This window comes from Paramormyrops kingsleyae, chromosome 25 (genome assembly GCF_048594095.1).
Source record: "Paramormyrops kingsleyae isolate MSU_618 chromosome 25, PKINGS_0.4, whole genome shotgun sequence".
Classification (NCBI taxonomy): Eukaryota; Metazoa; Chordata; class Actinopteri; order Osteoglossiformes; family Mormyridae; genus Paramormyrops; species Paramormyrops kingsleyae.
The window spans coordinates 24,126,083-24,147,391 of NC_132821.1; the positions used below are offsets into that span (position 1 = coordinate 24,126,083).

Here is a 21,309-nt window from a genome sequence, read left to right on the forward strand (position 1 = left end):
ATTTATTTGGGTAGTAATTGTATATTTACTCAGGAGAAAAACACAATTTAACATTAGAACATATGCAAATTAAGAGTAACACTAAAAATGAACAATAATTTCTTCTGTTCTCCAAAAAGTCATTGATACCTAGTTGGATGGCTGGATGAACACAGCTTCAGCTCCCAAACCTCTCCTCAGGGCCACCCCAGCCATTCCAAGTAGTCGTTAAATTTTACCAGCAGCCGGTTTAATTAATTAATTAAATTACTTTTTAAAAAAGTCAATGAGGTATTGATCAGCCCTACAAGGTCACAAAATACACGGGTGTATTGGATGGTTGCTGCAGATACTGGGGAGACTTTATGGGAGGCTTTGAAATGGCTAAACTGACACACGGTAACAGACATAATATCATAGTTTTGTGCCGATATGAAGACCATTTAAATGTAATTTCCTTTACCGCCTAAGACTTTTGCACAGTACTGTATATCATGGTGGTCAAGTGAGAAATCACCTTGGCAGCAAGGTGAGAGGTTTCCCTGGTCTCGTCAAACAGAGGAGAAGCTCAGTGTGGAGATGACATACCTCCTCCTCACCAGAAGGGGGCGTCACCTCCGTCCACGCCGAGCTGTCACTGTGCTCCTCTAGATCCAATAGGCCAATTTTGACAGACGCTTTAACCAGGTTTATCATACGGAATGACACGTGTGTGGAGTGATGGGAGACAATCGGTGGGTGGAGCTAAGTTCGAAAAGGTAAGCGCTAACAGCACATAATTTACTTATACTTTACTTATATACTTATAGGAGATTGTTAAACATTTCTGTTATATATTACAGAATCAGAAACAGAATCAGCTTTTATTCGCCAAGTGTGCTGGGGCACACAAGGAATTTGTTTCCGGCAGTTTGATACTCTCTCGTACACAGACAATAAGCAACACTATACAAACAATAAATTACACTGTACAAGAAATACAAATGTGAAAAATTATAAATATTATAAATATACACACGTGGGTAACACTGTGCAATTTTAAGTATATATTTTTTTCTGATCGGTGTATATATTTTTGTTTATATTATAAATAGATCCGAGTGAGATCACACATATAATTTGCCAACAATCTTTTAAAGTAGCTAACGTGATTAGTTTCATTAAATTTCCAGTAAAAACTGCATGGCGAGTTTCCTGATGGAAAAGGAAACAGAACTTTGTGAAGCATTCTATAAATGGAGGTAGTGTGTGGCTCAGCGGATAAGGATGCTGGGTCTCTTATTTAAAGATCATCAGTTCAAATCCCAGAAATTCCAGTATTGGGCCCCTGAGCAAGGCCCTTAACCCCCCCCCCACCCCCCCCCATTACCCTGCTCTCTCAATGTACGGCACTTTGGATAAGAACCATGTACTGTATTACTGTAATGAATATAGGTCATTTAATTTTGCCTAGTGTCTCCTGTTACGCGGTCAGACTGCACACAAGGGCCACATTCGCCCACAGTGACTTTGAGAAACACGCTTGCAGTGCTGATGGATGCCAGCAGAGGAGGAAAGTTCAGGTCCAGAAAGTACAAATCCAGACCAAGGCTTCGTTTTGATCAACCAGCTGAGTACTCTGTGACTGTGACTCTTCATACTCAGCTGGTTGGTTGAAATTAAATCGTGGTCAGGATCTGTACTTTCTGGAGCTGAACGTTCCACCTCTGGATACCAGTCTTATTTTGAGGTGTGCGGGCAGTATTGCGCGTATTGCGCAATTAGGGATCACCTCAAGACCTCAACACGCAGACGACACAGATTCCGTGAAGCAAAAAGCTAATGTTTACAAACAGGAGAGCAAACTTTAAATAGTCACCCAAGTGGTGTCACTGAAAACAGCCTGATGTAACACACAACTGGAAAGGACTGAGTATGCCCTTTCCAGTGCACACTTCGTAGTGCACACTTCGTAGTGCGCACTACGAATGAATGAATGCCTTTTTATTGTCACTATACACATGTACAATGAGAATAAAAGCAGCTCCTCCAGTGTAAACATGTATGTAGAACACACAACAAACAATAAACAAATAGTGCAAAAAGTGCAAAACATTCTGTGGTGCATTATACATATGGAAGGAATAAATAACTGTATAGGTTACTACCGCATCCATTTCCCTTGCTTACCGATAGGTGGTAAAGAAAGAAAATGAAACTTCGTTCACTTTTCGCTCAGAAATCTCACTGCAAAGTAGATGACGACTGGTTCTGTTGAATTAGGCCTAAGTTTCTTTAAGACTCAAACACGGTGCAGCTTAGTTACTACTGTTAACTTAACATACCGTCCTCAGTAAACATCTCAAATCAGGCGCCCGGATGCCTTAAGCATAGGCCGCGGGGTCACCTTGTAGGAAAACCATTTACTGAAAAGGCGTCTTTATTAAAAATAACTAAGGCTTTATTCTTTAAAGTTATTAATGTGTTTTAATGCGACTGATAAATGCAGTTTACAAGCTCCTACTGTTATAAAATAAAATGCTATTAACCAGGTGCACTTGAAGTTACTGCTTTTTATGCTTCAGCTAAAAAACTATTTTGGAAAAGTCGGCATATAATGAATGGAAAGAATGGTTACAGATTCGTTGATACAGAAAATGCTGCTGGATCATTCTTTGACGGCGGAGACATTCTCTTGCGATGGACCTGACCCTACGCTGGGTACATGGGGACCATTGCTGAAGTAAGGATCTAATGCGTAGGTGTTGAGTCTCACGGTTAAAAGCCCCAGTCCCCGTGTGGCTCAGGGTTCAAAAGCTGGTAAAGACTGGTAGATTCCATGAGAGGTACCCCTTAAAATACGCTTTATTCCCACCCCACAAAAAATTAGTACATTTCAAAAACATGACTGTGCTGCATACATATAACAAAACATATGTACAACTTTTATTTTGAATAATAAAACACCTGTACATGTTACATTTTTTGATAAATGTACACAAACATTTTTGTACAAGTTTGAAAAATAAAACACGTATACATGTTACATTTTAAAACTCTTGTGCAACTTTGAAAAAAAAAACATTACAATTTGTTACATTAACAAAATCTCCTTTGATAAAAAGCCTACAAAATTTTTACAGCATTGTTTTTGTCAAATAAAAGCCACGTTCATATTAGATTTCAAAACTGATTCGCAAAATGAATGCATAAAACTTTGTACGAACAGGCTTGCGCTGCATACGCGTAACAAAACGTTTTCGTATAATGCGTCTGGAAAATAAAACACCAGAACATCTTACATTTTAAAACATCTGTACATCTTACTCTGAAAAACTTTAGTTACATTTTAAAACATCTGTACATCTTTCATGTTACATTTTAAAACGTCTGTACATCTTACTTTGAAAAACTTTCATGTTCCATTTCAAAACATCTTTATATCTTACTTTGAAAAACTTTCATGTTACATTTTAAAACATCTTTATGTCTTACTTTGAAAATCTTTCATGTTACATTTTAAAACGTCTGTACATCTTTGAAAAACTTTCATGTTACATTTTAAAACATCTTTACATCTTTGAAAAAATGTTCATGTTACATTAACAAATTCATTCGATGAAATATTTTTAAAGACGTACAACACCCTTCTGTGATGCTGCTAGTTTTACATTTCAGTATCCAAAAGGCAGAGTTTCCCCACTAGTCAACAATCTGCGTTTGTCGTAGACGTCCCTGTCATTTTTATCGAGGTCTATTAAACAGGTGAAACGTTTTCATGTCGCGTTTGATTTTATTATAGTGCGGCATTATGGGGAATTATCCAGCTGCCTTTCATTTAACATGCTTAACCTTCGGCCTATGTTAGCTTTCTGTTCCTGTCTCTTATGTTAGACGGGTCGGTGTCAAGCAGCACGTGTCTTACATCAGCCATAAGATACCCTCAAAACAATTATTTATCATCCAATTTGTTTCTTACCTCTTGGTTACCTTGTTAGGCTTCCTTATCCATGACCTTTCTTTTGACAGCATTCCTCTCGTTTTCAATAAAAAAATAATGGTAAAATAAACCTTGAGTGAATTATATACATAAACTGAACTGGTCTTATCTTGCCTTACATGTATGGGCATGCCTTACCTTGATTTTGTTTTAATTTATTTAGTTTAAATAGAGATTCCTGACAAAGTCAAAAAGCTTTGATGCAGTATATATTTAGTAAAAAGGGTTCTTGGGGGTGCTATATAGAACTATAGGGGTTCTAACCAGAGTAAATAGAACCATTGCCTTCAAAAAGGTGCTATTTCTTTTAATTGAACCCTCTATAATGGTTCTATATAGAACCTTTGAGGGTGTCATATATGTACCAAGCTATAGAACCCTTAAAGGTTCAATATGGAGCCTTTTGTTTTAAGAGTATGCATAAATATATGTGCTGCTTTTATGCATTTTTAAACTTAAAAACAGGTGGGTGCCGACCCTAACAGCACAGGAAGGTTAATAATGTCTCTAAGGACAGTAGGAAACAGGGGTCTTTGACCCTCGCTTCACTAGACGCTGCGGGTGGCGAGTCGTGTTGAGCAAAGTAGTTTTGATAAACCGCATCATTTTCATTATTAGCGTTGTTGATGTTGTCTATTTCATCGAATAAGGCTTCGGGTATAGGAGGGGGTGCTGCTCCGTCCATACCTGCTGATTCAGGTCTTTCGAAGATTTTCTCTTGACTGGTCCGCGCCGTCTCTCGTAGAAAAAAAAACAGAGAATATCGATTATTAGAATAAGTTATTTTAATGTATAGCGTTTATCATAAAACATGTATAAAAGAAATAATATACTCACTCTATGGAAGTCCCGTGTAGTTTTCTTTTTTTTCTTCTTCTTCCAGTCTTTCTTTACCAAAGGAGGAAAACCCGTACGGTGACCACTCAGCGTAATAAAAATATCTGCGGCTGGTTTTTAACTTCTATTTAATGAGAAATATACAGCCTGTCAAGTTTTAGGATACCGAGGATTATCTTATTTTCTTAATCATGTCTATTTGATGTACGTCGCGGTGTTTTTCTTTTAACTCATATTTGTACTTATGCGCAGACGATACGCTCGACCCGGGATGACCTACCGGGGTGTGAATAACGGCCGTATCAGAAAAACCAAAACTTCAAACGAACAAAAAAAACATGTTATATACTGTAAGACAAAATGTCCAATTTGATGTGTGGCCCATAAAGTTGACCGGGATGACAGGTGCATGAGAAAAACCCAAACTTCAAACAAGAAAAAAAAAAAAAAAGGGACACCCTCACTCCCTACCACTTTCACACTGCTGCTGCTGCAGGGGGGTCAAACTCTACCCACTCACCCTCCCCTCACAGACACAGACACAAGGCCAAACTGCTGCGTTTATTGGAGGATAGCGTCAGACCCTCCTCCTCTTAGCTCCAACTTTCTCATTTTCACACAGTTTCTGTCAGACTCGCGCAACACAGGGATAAGCTCCAACATCGCTCTCACAATCTCCGAGTCCTTTGCAGAATCTCCAAAGTCCTTATCCGCAACATTTACACGCTCCGGACCGACCGGGACCTTCCCACAGTACCGCACCACAGGCAGACCCAGCGTACGCTCACACTCCATCAGGTAACCAACCCGCTCAGCTCCGCGCTCAGCTCCCTGCTCAGCACCGCGCTCAGCTCCCTGCTCAGCACCGCGCTCAGCTACGCGCTCAGCTCCCTGCTCAGCACCGCGCTCAGCTCCCTGCTCAGCACCGCGCTCAGCTCCCTGCTCAGCACCGCGCTCAGCTACGCGCTCAGCACCGTCAGCCATCACCCTCATAGCACGGGGCTATTCCCATAAATCACACTCATCAGCACACAATTCACTGCTGAAACTTCGTTTCACTCTCCAAACTAGTCAAAATAAAATAAATAATTAAATAATAATAATTTTAAAATAATAATAAAAATAAATAAATAATTAAATAATGATAATGATAATACATAATTAAACAATAAACCCCCCTCTCCCAACATATGGAAATTATTAACAACGTCACTAGTCGTTGCGTCACCTGGCTCCACCCCAACCACGCCCCAACCCCGCCCCCCCCAGTGAACTTTTGACCCGTAACCTTTTTGAAAGAAGCAGCATTCTCCATCTCTCTGATGTAGTAACGTGAAGAAAGCAGGAGGCGCTACGGTCACGGGCTTGAAGGTCACCAGCTGAGGTGACTTCAGAGTATCCAGGTAGGAGAAAGAAAGGATTGTTACAGACAGATATAGGAATGGAATGCAAGACGGAACGGAACGGCCATGCAGCAAGGCACCATCACACACGCAGAACCTGCACCATCACACACGCAGAACCTGCACCATCACACACGCAGAACCTGCCTGCATGGGCGGTGCTGCGGAAATTAAACCTCCGCTAATAATGAAAGGTACCGCCAAGCCTTGACCAATGAGAACGCCGCTTCCGTTCCCTTTGTCATTACAGCAGCTACAATAAAAAAAGGTCTGATTATGCCATTTCATGAGTCATTGTATTGGGTAATTATCCTAAACCCCCTTTTCATCTCGAGCCGGGTCTGCTTCTTCCCTGACGGAGCGGAGCGTACGCCACCATTCATTTAAAAGCGGACTTGTGTCACAAAGGCCTGCACTGAGATTTATGCCGGCGGTCCAAACGAAGCGGAAAAGTCCTTCGGCATCTCGTATTTTATGCTTTTATTATCTTTTCCATTGGCTTTATGTTGTTGATACAAGAAAATTATTGGAGAATTTAAGACCATGAGAGATTAATTAAGGAGACAGCAAATTCTGTTTTAAAAGACAACTAAAAAAAATAAATCAATTTTATATTTTGGTATAACTGGTGATTAATTTCAATATGTTAATTAAAAAACTATTATATTAAACAGTTCACAAGTCATTCTGATAGGTCAGTACATATTTATTGTTCATTAGAGTACTCTATATATTTAAACCTATTTACCCTTGATAAAGGTTCAATTAAGGTACTTTTGATTTCCTATAATTATATGAATTTTTCTATATTGCCTGACTCAACATTAAAAAACACAATATATTGCTACATATTTAGCTATTTTAAGGTACAGGGTATTTTCTTTGAAACATATGCAAGGGTTAGCATCTACAGAAGCTGCAGAGCCTAATAAGCTTCTCATAGCTGACATTTTTCTGGAAATTTCTCCCGGTCTTTCTGCATGGTGTGAAAGTGTCGGCCGGCGGGATCGACATGCAGCTCCGCCTGTTGTTACCCAAGCGGCCCGCGGATGTCTGGTGTCGACTCTGTGTGCCAGAAAAGCCTCCATATGCTCAGTGATGGAAAAAAAAAGTGAACGTGGAATTAATTTCCGTCGCCCGGCTTACCTCATGTGCCTCTATTGTCATTGACTATTTTCAAGTTGGCTCACTCATGCATTACACACTTTTCCCTACATTCTGGGGGGATAATTCCCTGATACTCTAGGATTTAGCATACGGTGGACAGACCTTCATTTTTACTCTTTTACTTCATCTTACTATACGACTAAACACATGCCGGGCTTCACAGAAGACCAGTTCAATAGTACGCCCTTAAAATTTCACAGTATTGTCCGTACACCCACAGCAAAATTTTCTCCTCGGGATCAATAAAGTTTACCATCTATCTGCCCAAGTCATTTTATATTCACATTTACATTTACTTATGTAGTGGACGCTTTTGTCCGAAGTTATGTACCAGCGAGACAGATAATACATAACGAGCGGAACAGCCGCGAAGGAGCTGATTCAGCCATAATCTCTACGAGGTTGAACCTCCAGTGACAGACCGGAGGAAAGAGCAAGACAGCAGCGATAACAAGATTGATACGGAGTTCGTGTCAGGAGCGCAGTGCACGACACACGTCCATTAAGGTCATTAAAGGAATTACTTAAGTGTTTCAGATGATGCACACATACATCACTTCAGATTCAGCTCTGTCCAAATCCACCCAATAAGCCACGTGCCTTCTAACCAGTACTGGATTGTGGAGATATCTAAAATAATATATTTTTAACTAATTATCAAAAATCGTTTACTCATGACGATGTACTGGATAAGAATTCGGGAGATAGGTGGATGGATAAATAATTTTAATATTCAGTATAATTGAAGTCATGAAGAAAATGTTGTGATAACAAATTGCTGCTCAAGAAGTCACAAACAAGAATGGGTTCTATCAATTTTTTTTAATTTTAATGGACTAGAGGATGCAGGTTTTCACCAGCAGGAGGTGCTGTGCTCCCCTGGCCTGCTCTAGGGGGCGCTCACTAGGGCCCGTGCCACCAGTAGCATTTGTGAAGAGAGACGTCTTAGTGCACGTCGGAAAGCGGATCGCGGTCCAGGACGATCCGCCTGACTTTGACTGATGCTCACCAGTGGAGCGGAGACGTTGCACGGAGGAGAGCGGTTGTCATTTTCGAGGGATGGGACTCCGCAAAGAGCATGTGTCGGAATAACGAGGGGGCGGAGCTTAGGTAAACAATGGGGCACCGCGGGTCGGCGGAAAGATTAAAGACAGTGAAAAATTGGAGTCAGATTAAGTTTAGAGTGACAGCGATGTCCCACCCAGGAAGGTGAAGTCGTGATGAGAGATTTACACTGTGAGCGCTAACCAGAAGGGGGCGCTGTGGGGTCCTTGAGACGCCCTTGGCGAAAGTTACCCTGATAACTTTCGCAAATTGCCTTCTGCTGTGTACAATAAGAGTGGAATCTGCAAATGAATGAGCAGCATAATCAGCCTAATGCTGTTTATTAAGAATTATAACTTTGTATCAGATAAGTAGATATAGAAGATGGACGGGCAGATGATGCTGCATGACCTAAAACCTTCCCATTCGCCAAACCTCGGGAATTTAGCTATTGAAAGATTCCGGGTCTCCCTCTATTGTGTTTCTTTCTTTTTCTCGGAGATGGACGCTCGGAAATGCGTGCAGTCCCGTGTCAGCATCCAGCTGAGCGGCTGGTATTTTGCCGCCGGAGAACTTGCCGGCATGGCGTCTTTCGACCGTGGGGAGCAGGCGGGGCAGGGGACGGGTGCGCGGATCCACAATGGGCCCCGCGGAGCTTCAATCCAGCGCTGTCCGTCAAAGGTCGCATTTCAGCTGCGGCTTTCAGTCACACTGGGGGTGGGGTGGGGGACCCGTTTTCTTGTCAAATGCCATTCAAGGATACCTGCCACTGGGTGCCGCAGCTTATTAAAAGGGAAAAGAAAAATCTAACCTTAAAGATGCGGCTCGGGGGGGTGGTGGGGGGTTCAGCCATGACAGAAACCTGTTATCTGCTTCTGCACTTGCATGGGTCTGAAGCGTTAAGCTTTCCCCAATCTTAGCTGAGTCTTTTCGGAATAACTCGTGTAATTGGTTCTATTGACTGCCTTTGATTTTTTTACTTTAATATTTAAGACTTATCTCTGACAGTCCAACGACGGTAAGATGGGGGGGGGGGGGGCATAACCGAAGAGCCATTAGCGGGGGCTGACCTCTGCGGGGATCTGAGGAGGTCCCGTTCCCATTAAAATGGGGGTCTCTTCAGCAGAATCAAAGACGGAGCTGTCGTTAGCCGCCGGCTAAATTGACCATGCAGATATCTGCCCTGCATACTTTTTCATGCTTTCTTAAGAAATAGCTCCAAAGGATGGAGACTGTGGGACAAAAAACGGGGGAAAATTTTTACAGGAAGATGCACGCAAGGATGTTTCAGGTGTTTCAACAACAAAAGAAAAGTGAGATGGTATAAAAAGTTGTGTCGGACGAAGGCTGGCAGGTAAAATCATGTGACGGAAATCATGTGACAGGCTGCCATTGGCCTGCCATTGATTTATCATTGTCCTAACTGTGCCTGACGCAGAGGACATGGTCCAGGACACAACCACCAGACCTGGAAAGGGGACGAGGACAGTCATTTGAGAGACATCCAGCTGAACTGCATGTAAGTGAGAAACCATGTGTTTTCCATAATAACCACAACAAGCTCCTCCCTCCCCAACATTTCAGCTCCATTTTGATATTACTGTCCTGCCTGGGCAGGGAGCCAAAAGCAAAGGTCAGAAAGTACAGCGTGCATTTAGGAACGGATTCTTCCCCCAGTTCCGGAATCAGAATTTTCAGTATATTAAAATTCTGTTAAATCAGTGGTTACCACAGGAAATGCTTGTGTTCCAGCTTTTTCTTCATTCGAATTGTCCTTCAACTAGGAATATTTTAGCAGGATTTAATGCTTCCCCAAAACACCAGTCCAATGCCACACCTATGTCAGGGGTCCGGATGTACTCTCAGCCTCGGCATATGCTCTTGCCATCAATCTAGAGGGAGCACGGAACGCGGGAACGTTTCGAGCCACCGTCCTGCCTCATTGTTATCACGAGATGAGGGATTAACTGGGAGGCCTCACTGCAGATCGATGCGAGATAATTTGACAGGTGGCTCAGCGACTCTTTGCTGCCACCTGAGCGTGACGTTACGAGGGGAAAAAAAGGTGACGGCCGTCAACAGCCACGGGAGGGGAGAGTCTGCAGAAGTACCCTGTCAGCTGGAATCTGCCACCATAACATCTCATGACCAGAACTTCTAAAACGCATGTAGATGAGTGAGGACACATGCGGATTGCACTGGGGCATCACAAATAGCAAGGCATCATCAAACGATTATGACGAGGAAATAGCAAGGCATCATCAAACGATTATGACGAGGAAATAGCAAGGCATCATCAAACGATTATGATAAGAAGTTGGTGCCACGGTGCCCGGGGTCCAGCCCTGTCGGGCTTCGGCTGTCCGATTCTCCTCCACTTTCTTCCACCTCTCTGAAGACAGGAGCCGTGACTCGACTCGACACTCGTGGCTGTAGGCGCTATCGGTTTGCTGGCTGGGCCGAGGGGGGCGTGGGACCATCTCGAGAGGGAGAGTCAGATGATTGGTGTTAGATTCTCTCCACCGGTCCCTGGCTCATGGATAAATGTATCGGTCTGGACTTCCAATGCCGTCTCGCTCACAGTGATCCCATTTGGACTAACCGTCAATCACCCAATTCACTACGTTGCTACCTTTCCGCAGTGGGTAGCTTCTGCCCATCCCTGTAGACCCCGAAAATGGCACCCCACCCTCCCAGCAAAACCACATGCTCCCTCCCCAGCCTCCTCCTGGTCATGTGGTCCAATTACCCCCCCCCCGATGGGAATGATTCTCAGTTCACGTTGACGTTGGTAACCTCATGCCACTCAGCCACTCTCATGCCTTTCGCCATAAGGTTCATGCCAACCGGACCGGACTAAAGATGTGTGCTTATTATTCAAACGGGGATGTTGTAAAAACCCGCCGGCACTTTTCAAGGCGGTCATAAAGTTTGCCGAATAAATATGCCGCCCCGCGCTCTTTAAAACCGATTAAACCATCCCTGACACGCAGAGAGTATATCACCATTTACACAATTCAAGTCGTGAAAAACCGGAAACTGTTACTGCCGTGCAGATTCCTGTGTCATCTAAAGCTATAAATGAAAGTGGGGTAACATTAGCGATTCCGCTCCACGCAGACTTTCATTCTGTTCCTGCGGCGTCTGTCTGATATTATAGCACCTCAACGTAGCCCCCGCCTTCCCTTTGATTCGGCTTCCCCGCTCTTCTCGATAAGCGCCCACCCCCCCGGACCCGTCTCGATAATAATAGCGTCGTGGCCGTTCCGTCTTATCTCCGTCAGAAATGCATTTAGTGAAAATGTCAGGTAACTTCTCCTTGTGTTTCGAGTGGCGTCTCCGGCTGTCTCACGCCGGCTAATTCGGCACCCGGCAGGCAGCCGATAAGCGTCCGGCTTCTGAGCTCTGGGATAGCCCACGGCTTGGCCGGCTACGAGTATCTGAGCGGGACGCTTGACGAGGTGATGGTCATGTGACAGGCTCGCTGATCCCCAGAGAGGATGGGTTTTCAAGGCGAGACCTGACCTCACAGGCCCTTTGTATCTCATAGATGATACGGCTACTGTTGACTAGCTAAGTTACATACAGTGAACTGAATCACTGCAGTATATTTAAAGTCAACGAGTAACGTTTTAGCTTCTACATCTGTACCGCATTTGTCAAGGTTATTCATTAATAATAATATTCATCCTTCTAAACACTTTTTGGGGCGGGGGAACACCTTGGGTGGAATGCCAGTGCAACACACATATGCTCAGTATGGGTAATATGTAATGCATACAGAAGGAATCCTGTGTAACACAGGGAAAACACTTGGTGGGGCTGTAATTCGAACCCTCAACCCTGAAGGTGTGAGGTATCCCACTTGGCCACTGTGTCACTGTAGTGGTTTCTGGGCAGCCGCCACCGTGTGGTAATATGACAAGTGACAGTCATTAAATGGTAGGCCATCCCCACGACACCTCAGATCAAGTGGTCAGCTAAACGAGGAGATGACAGCTGGCGCCATTCCCCGCCCCCCCCCCCCCCCCCCTTAAGCCTACCTCGCTCACTAGGGGGCGCACTCCCCCACTACCACCAAGCTCAGCTGCTCCAGGCAATGGCGGGAAAATAGCATAGCAGACTAGCGTTGGCTCCGTTTGTAGCAGAAGAAACAGTTTGCAGAGACATCGCACCTCCCTCTGAAAGCCTGAATGTGACTGTTTTCTCGGTAACACTTACAGGACGGGCATTTTACGGGCAGACAATTAGCGTGTCGCTACGGTGTACCATTAAGAGGAAAAACTGTTTTCAGCTGGCAGTCGGTCACATTCCGCCAGTGTCCAGCATATGATTTCGGAAATGACAGCCTTGGGGGGAACACACAGATGCAATGACCTCCCCTAAATGCAGCCTGCGTCTGTCGAGAACAGCCGATCGACCAATCAAGGCCACGGTGATTCAGGACCTACCACTGGGACACGTGCCAGTCCATGGCAGGGTACAATCAGTGAGTTTCTAACTCAGGTACGCACCACGGGTGTTCAGAGACACTCGGGGGGAGGGGAAGGGAGGACACAGGGAGAGCAAGCCAGTGTTGCATCACGAGGCTGCGGGCAGATCCTAGCACGCTTGTTGCAGGGTTAGCCGCAGATGGCACGCTTCAGCTGCACATTTGTGGCATGGAGCACTGCACAGCAGGCAGGTTAAACAGAGAGCTCGCTTTACTCATTATTAGTATTTGACTCTTTCCAGGCATCCGATGATACTAATCCAATTTGCACTGAGAGTCTGAGGATCTGATCATTATCTTCATGTTTTTGTCCTTGCTGTGTGTATTTCCATACTGTTATCAGCATCCGACATGCAGCTAAAATGTTGGGATATTTGCAGTAAAACAGCAGGTTTCCCCCCCCCCAAAACTCTCATGCTGTAAATGCAAAGAGCAGTTAAGTTATGGAGAAAACGTACCCTGTGGATTGTGGGAAATATTGCCGCCGCAGACACCGCAACCGTGAGCAGGGTGTGTGTGTGTGTGTGTGTGTGTGAGCATGCCTGTGTATGTGTGAGCACAGCTTAAACACAGTTGAGAGAGAAAGCTGTGGTTTCCTCCGGGGCCCTTAACTCCACCCCGTTAAAAATGACTGACCGGCAAGCTGAAAGCTAAGCCGACGCTGCAGGAATGCTGGGGAGAGCCATATACAATTGCTAGTTATTCTCATTAATATGTCAGGCTTTAATGGCTGCTGATGTCATGGCCAAATGGGTGCCCGTCGTTTCCACTGCGGAACGCGTAGCTGGCGGTCAGCCCCGCACATGCGTCGGGGGGGGGGGCTATGCATACCCTGCTTAAGAAGTCGGGGAGCAGCGTGGTGAATCGACACAGCGGCGCCTCTCTCACCCTGCCCGGGATCTCCCTGGACGCCCAATATGTCATTCATCACAGGCCAAAAAAAGAGCACTTGAGACAAATCCCAGCATAGCATTCCTCCTGTCCTCTGTTTAAATACACCCCCCCCCTTTAGGATGTCTAAAAAAAGACGCCCTGCTGTTTGTCAGGCGTGGGACTCCAGGCGGGCCGGGCTTACGGTCTCATGGGAAGGGTCCTTCACGTCGTACACCGTGAGCTTCACCCGGGTCTCCTCGCAGATGGGGTATCCGGGGGGGAAAGTCACGCCGGTCAGGAAAAGGGGGTCCCTGGTTCCCTGTAAGAAAGGGGGAGAAACCATCAATGCCAGGAGGTGGGGGGGGGGGGGGGATGGACAGCTGTGGATCAGTCTGCCAGAATTGTTTTTAAGGGAACAACCGCACCCCTGAAAGGCAAATACACTCTGGGGTCAGGGTAATTTAGAAGGAGCAGGAAATGTACTCTTTCATGCAGTGAGGGGGTAATGAGTTAAAAAGGCCGACATTCTTCCCCCCCGCCCAACTGCATCAGGGTGGTGCTGAGAAGGCGGTACCCCCCCGGCCACTTGGCGTTCTTAATAACGCGGCGTGATAATCTGCGTGGTGTTCAAACGCCGCCTGTTTATAGTGAGACTTCCTTTTCCTGCGCTCCGTGCCCAGGGAGAGTCTGGAATGCAGCCCTGCGGGAATCAGGAGGGCCAGATAACGAAAAGTCATTTTCATCCACAAACATCTCCCCCCCCCCGAAAGGGCCCAAGACAGTGGTCCATCAGCATCAAGGAAATATCACCCCGTCACCGCGAGGGTCAATTAATTTCTTTGCTGCAGGTGAGCAGCTGCGTGATTAATTGTATCGCTGCGGAATCGATGCGCCCCGGACGTCCACTGGCAGGTTTGGATCCGGAGATTGGAAGCCAGGAACGAGTCAGACGCGGGGCTACTGGAGGAAGCATCTTGGCCTGGGTTTCGGCTACGGCTAGAGATACCGTTCAACCGGAAGGGTCCCTGCTTGGACATGGCACTCAGTATCGGTTCAGGCAATTCTCAATGGCATGGGCAAATGTGCAGCGATAAACCGCATTTGACAGGCGAACCAGACCGGGAGCAGGTCATCCCACTCTCCAAGGGCTTCAGCCAGTATTGATTAGCACCTAACCATGGAACGGTGCGACTTCCTGTCTAACGGGTCCCTTCTGTAATGACCCATCTCCAGTAAGCCTCATTAACCCCCCCAGGACCAGACTCACCCATCTTCCGAATTCCAGGACGGAGATAAAAAATAACAAGAACGACACATGCAAAGTCGCTGGAGGTCCAAACGGTCCCAGTGCGACGGTCAAAGTCACCAGGCTGCCCCAGGGATGAACCGAGCTCTTTCTGCTCATGCCCAGTGGACTTACCAGCATATTGGGCAATCAGAACCGGAACCAATCCGCGGGATGTGGAAACCAAAAGCCCATTTAGTCTCCCCGAGATCCTGGATACGTCGCTGAATGCCAGGGAACTTCTCTTCAGATGGTGTGTGTGTGTGTGTGTGTGTGTGTGTGTGTGTGTATATTCTGGCGGCATGACCTTCTGAGACCACAGGTGGGTGGAGCTGACATGACATGCGGAAGGAAACTCCGCCCCCCATGGCATGCTGTGCTGCCCCCCCCCGACACGTGCCCACATACACAGCCGTCATTCTCCCACCCATCCCTCTGCCTGGGAACCCAAAATGACCATTCAGGCTCCACAGGCAGGGGGCCAATCTCACCGGGGAGACATTAGGTAAGCGCCTTAGGACACGGTCAATAAGAAAAACGGAGACCGCAGTCCTGGCAGTCGGGGGGGGGGCACTTTTACGGAGCAAATAAATGCTGTGAGAGCAGCCGCCGACTCGGCCCTCCCCACCTGTTCCCAGCTGTTGGGTCGGAGCTCTGCAGGGAATCGAGTGACAGGGTGGGGCAAATGTTAGTCCCTCTAATATCACCCCCCCCACTCAGTTTAAGAAAAAAGAACAGCTGCCTCCCCCAGCTTTTAGGGACCCCCCGCCATAAACGTCGAGCAAGAACGCAAAACACTTCACCACTGTTTTTTTTCACCCTCCCATAGATTGCAGCTGACGGCGGTAGACAGTAACTCGGGGCTTATTACGTGAAAGCATGCACTCGCAGCCCTGTGAATGAAAGTGACTCGACCCGCTTCCCGGAAAACGCCACGGAGACCTTTGTACGTACCCGCCTCCTCGCCATCCGCAAACACGAGTCCATTTAACGCGCCCGTTATGACTCTGGGAACTTCGGTTTGGTGCCGGACGGAGCAAAGAGGGGGGGGGGGGGGTTGTTTGATAAAAGTGCCGACTGAGACTGTTTCGCCGCGATAGCGAGTAGGAGAGAGAAAAAGCAATAGAAAGAGAGTGAGAGAGAGAGGGACTGGGAGCCTGGATCACAGGAGCATGGGAGCTGGACCCCCCCCTTGACCCCCCCCTACCGGCTGGGGCACTGGAGAGGTCTCTCCCCCAGTCTAAATAAAAACATGCTGGAAAATGAAATCGGAGGGAAATAAGCCGGCCTTTGTGCGTTGGGGGGGCAGCATGCGCAGGGTGAGGAGGGAAATTATGCACCGTGAAGGAACTTCTCTGTGACCGGTGCTCAGTCTCTTAACCGCCACTGATTGCTGTGGAGGTTTTATTTTTGGAAAAAAAAAAAGAGGGAGCTCACACTTGATGGGAGCATGTTGCTGCTGTGCCAGCCTCCTGCCTGGCGGGGGCAGCGTGACACAGCCGAGGGCGATGGAGAGAACTCGGACATGCCGAGGAAGACCTACCTCAACCACCTCGGTCCAGGAATGTGGGGCTAGGCTCTGCTCCTGGGCATCGACGAGCGCCACCTGCACCACGGCACTGGGTGTCCTCTCAGGCGTGGGGGGGGACAGCTCCCTGCAGGCTGGACGAAGGGAGTGGTCAGGCTGGGGTCGAGGCGCGTTATACAGAAGCCGGTGCGCCGATGAGATGAGCAGAAATTGAACTTTAGGGGAATCGGCCAACATTAGCGGCAGGAAGTGTGTTTTTCAGTAACAACTGAAATGAGATAATGAAATGAACTGAAATGAAATGAAATGAAATGAACTGAAATGAAATGAAATGTAATGGGGCTGTATTTGCTATGGGAAGAGGTACATTGGAAAGTGTTTTTCGCATATCCAATCTTGGTCACTTTTTTTTTAAGACACAAATTCACAATTGGCAGTCATCCTGCCCCCCCCCCCCCGCGACTCCTATAGGAAGTGCCCAGGATAAAGCAAATCACATGACTGAGATCAAAAAAGGAGCAGAACAAAAATGCAGGACTGCGGTGAGCCTGTGAGCCAGGCGCTCTGAAGACATCGCCATCTCTGCAATTGTTTTTCCTGGAGCTGGGCTCGTTTTCTGTGTTATGGTGTCATATTACAGTCAATGTTTGTTCGTTTGTCAGTGGGTGGCCGCATCAGATCGATTCAGCCTCTGAACCACTAAACTGGTCCGGCATTAAATTTGTTCATTGTCAACAGTATGGATACTGTTCAGATCTATCTGTTTATCCATTTCTTTCTCTTTCTTCCTTCCTTCCTTCCTTCATAAGACTTCCACCTACCCTTCTTTTTACAACAGAGCAATGATTCCTAATTGCCAGACAGTTCAAAAGAAGGGAAGATTGATAAACAAGTAAGCAGATGACTGGGAATGCATGATTCCCCATCCCATTCCATCCCATTCCATCCCATCCCATGCCATCCCATCCCATCCCATCTCTGCTCCACCTTTAGAACGATCCGATCTGTCAAATAAAAAACTAACAGGAGTCATTTACCGGCTGCTTCCCCTCCTTGAGGGCCAGCAGAGGGAAGCAAGAGTCAGACTGATTCCAGGTCGTGTGGGGAACAGGCCGCAGTGTCCGCAGCCTCACACTCGCTGAGGGGAAGTAACGTGGTAAAAAGAAAGAACAGGACTTCCCCAAGGTCACCGTACAACGTAATAAGCTGCGTGCAAACAATAATCAATAACAATCACATTACGTATAATTACTTCCAAATTCGATTTCAAACTGGGTCTTCTGAGCTTATAATTTAAGTTTAGTCCTGATGGCAGCTCATAAGGCGCTGGCTGTATTCCATGAAATGTCATTTTGCACGCCATAAACTCACCACTGCCATGCTTGTACCCACGCCGACTGTCACATCCCACATGTGGTTCATGCTCTCTGCACCATTACTGAAATCATTTGACCGGTAGCTGAACCAACGAGCTGACCAATGAGGGTGGGCCAATCCACCAGGTGACCGCAGGGACAGCCAATCAGCTAGCATGTTTTATGGCATTAACCAGTGAATAATACCCATGCGAAGATCGCAGGCTTGGTTCCAATCATTAATTAACAGCACAATTTCTGTTGGTAAATTGAAAGACTACTTTTCTTACGTCATCTATCTCTGGCCTTAATAATAAATCATTAAAATGCATCTCTGAGGTTCAGCATTTAAATGAGACGTGATAAAAAATAATTGATGAACATAATTTCCAATTAAACTGAAACTGAAGGTGAAGGAATGACTCTTTTTAACAACTTTGATTTCAGACTCATTCCGGTTTACCTGGTACAAACTCGCCTTAGATTTCCTTCCTGCTGCTCATATAATTTATGAGCCGTGATGACAAAAAGGACTGAAGCTGTTATGCTAATTGGGGATTTATCTGGATTAAAGCCACAAGCATTAAATTAGGTTCGTTTGTCTTTCCGCTGCACTTAATATGTTACTGCTAATTAAATAACCATGATGTGTGTTAACTTTTTAAAACTGCATTAATAACTCAAATTTGGGAACAATCCACTGAATTTAGTGCTTTAGCATTAAGGTAGTAGTCTCCAGTGTAGCTGTGGTAGGGGTCGTGCTTTGTCAGGGATGAGGAACAGCACTGGGTGCTGGGGAAGGTGCATGCTTTGCAGTGACGACTCCAGCTCGTCCGTGGAGGGCGAGAGAAGCGCCGGTTTCGCTATGCAGAACACCCCCCCACCCCAAGTCGGGGTTTAATTAAGATAGATCTTAGCCAAAAAAAAAAACGTTCATCGAGGGAGGACATCTCCCTGCGGTCTGCGATAATAATTTAACTGGGCCCACAGAACCTGAACAGAATGGTACCATCGTCTCCCATCTGGTCATGCGTCATTCTCTTCTGGTTTTCTATAGGTGACTTTAACGAGCTCTTAAAAAAAGAAAAAAGCACACGGACATGGCCAACAGAGACTGACATCTGAGCCTGCAGTCTGGCCGCTGTATGAATGGTGCCCAGTATTGCACGTAAGCTTGGACATGTGGACGAATCTCACCGGGTCGCCCCAGCTAGGCGTCAGCGGCGGTGGGAATCTGCATTGGGACAGCTCCCCCTGGTGTTGTCTGCTAATTCACCCCGTGGGATTCTGGCAGAATGTACGCCAAACCTGCCTATTCACACACCCCTGTGCTTAGAAACTGCTCCTCGACTACCTGTGTCACTACAGGAGAAATTCTCTATCCTGAGAAAGGCCCCCGGACCACAGAACACTGGTCTGTTTCAGAGAAGTTCTTAAAAATCTCAGTAGTGCACTCAGAACATAGTAAAACATTCTACTAGGTACCCTGGACAGGAGCAGGCGGTTAGTATTTTATAACTGTAATTCATCAAAACTTATAACTTTCTAATTCTATTGGTGGATAATTTATGGGGACGTCAATGTTCAGCATCACAAAATGTTTACTGGCTGCAAAAGGCGGGTAAAACGTTCAGCTACGAGTAACATTTTCTGGATGTTAAATTGAAAAATGCGGTTTTTTATTATTATTTCTGCTGATTTTCATGTTTCATGTTTCCATATTGACTCCTCTCCTCTCCATTAGACCCTGACTTGGACACAAAAAAAAAAACAACAAAAAAAAACCACCGTTGGGTGATATTCCCTAACCTGCATATTTACTTAAATTGTATTTTGTGCATTTGCAGTTTACGCACTCAGAGTCTGGGGCAATTGCGAGGTGCATTTCTGAAATATTTCTGTCCATTCCATTAATTTCCCCGGCTGTGGAACATTATTTTACATGCACTGCCCAAAGGGAGAATGGAGCCGAATATACAGTCACTTCTCTATCTGCAGCTCGGGGATTAAAGGGCCCCGTTGGCCTGGGGCTGTTCACAGTGTGCCGGCACATTATTGTTTGTAGAGAAATTCAGCCTGTGGACATTACCACCGAAGTAAATAGTAAAGGCAAAAGCTTCACTCACTGGGGACACTGTGAGTGTATATGTGTGTGGTCCAGGTATAGTTTACATTGTGGGGACATCTGGTCCCCACAATGTGATAAAAACCTATTATTTTGATGTTGTGGAGACCATTTTTTCCAGTCACCACAAAGGGAAATTCAATTTTATAAAATTATGTGGCTCCAATCAAAAAACTAAACATACAAAGTCTTGTATTTTGTTTGGTTACTTATGGTTAAGGTTAGGGCTGGGTAGGGTTTAAGGTCGTCATGTTGGGATTAGGGTTTTGCCCATGGAAAGCGTATACCCCTCCCTGTGACACGGGGGGGGGGGGGGGGTTACTTACACAGGGCTAACCAAACGATCAGCGGGACAGGAGAGGTAGCCGACTACTGAACTGAATCGCTGGGAAGCGCTTATGACAATGCAAAACTCGAGAGCAAATGTGATCTTCAGCGAGATCTAATGAGAAGTTTGATGAGACTTTCATTAAGAAGGACCTGCTGCAAAGACCCAGTATGTACAGGCAACAGATGTTTGTGGCCCATTCCATAGTTCCACCCTCCCCATTCCCACCATCTCCCTCTAGACTAGTCCGCTGCAGCCCATATCTCTGTCAGGGTTACTGATTGTATGCCCCCCCGCCAGCAGCATATAGCAGGGTCCATAAACACAGCTGGTTGTTTTTTTTTCATCCTGCACAGACCCGCGAACAGCCAGAGGGACTCACAACAAACAGTACTGCATTGCCATAGGCCAATTCAGCGTTCCCTCTGAGCCAATCGCGTTGTTGAAATTAAATGAAGCTTTATTTGCCATTTGTAGGAGTATTGGTACATTGGAATGTGTTACTTGTTACATATCCCATCATGCCCTGCGCTTTAAAGACATACACACACATACAGAGGTGAAAGTGACGCTTGGGGTCTGAGCGCAGCCATCCATCCATCCAGCGGCCCTGGAGTATTTTTTATTGCGGGGGGGGGGGGGGGGGGGGGCGGTTAAGAGCCTTGCTTAAGGGCTCAAAGGAGATTTGGCTATTCTGCCAAGGATGGGACTCAAACTGACAACTTTCTGATCATAGGCACGGAGACAGGGGCGCCACTACAGATTTTTGGTTCCATGACAGCTTCCATATTGGACCCAAACCTATTCAATTATGTAAAAAAAAAAAATTGGGACCCTGTCCCTCACCCTGCACAGAGGTCTAACAAACTGAGCCCCACACCCTACTAATCACGCTTAAAGATACATGACGGGCT

General features: G+C 46.0%; 1 protein-coding gene across 5 annotated transcripts in view; it reads right to left on the reverse strand.

Moving 5' to 3' along the window:
• The window catches only part of inpp4b (inositol polyphosphate-4-phosphatase type II B), a 150,207-nt gene that overhangs the window by 63,395 nt on the left and 65,503 nt on the right, over nt 1–21,309 (reverse strand). For 4 of the 5 annotated variants that reach the window (XM_023799244.2, XM_072707703.1, XM_072707704.1 and 1 more), the window contains 2 exons: nt 16,603–16,721; nt 13,977–14,093 (listed from right to left, as the gene is read on the reverse strand). In XM_023799244.2, coding sequence (XP_023655012.1) covers nt 13,977–14,093; nt 16,603–16,721 — 236 coding nt within the window. Of the gene's footprint in view, nt 1–13,976; nt 14,094–15,194; nt 15,325–16,602; nt 16,722–21,309 lie in introns of those variants that run through there. The other variant, XM_023799246.2, reaches the window with a different exon arrangement.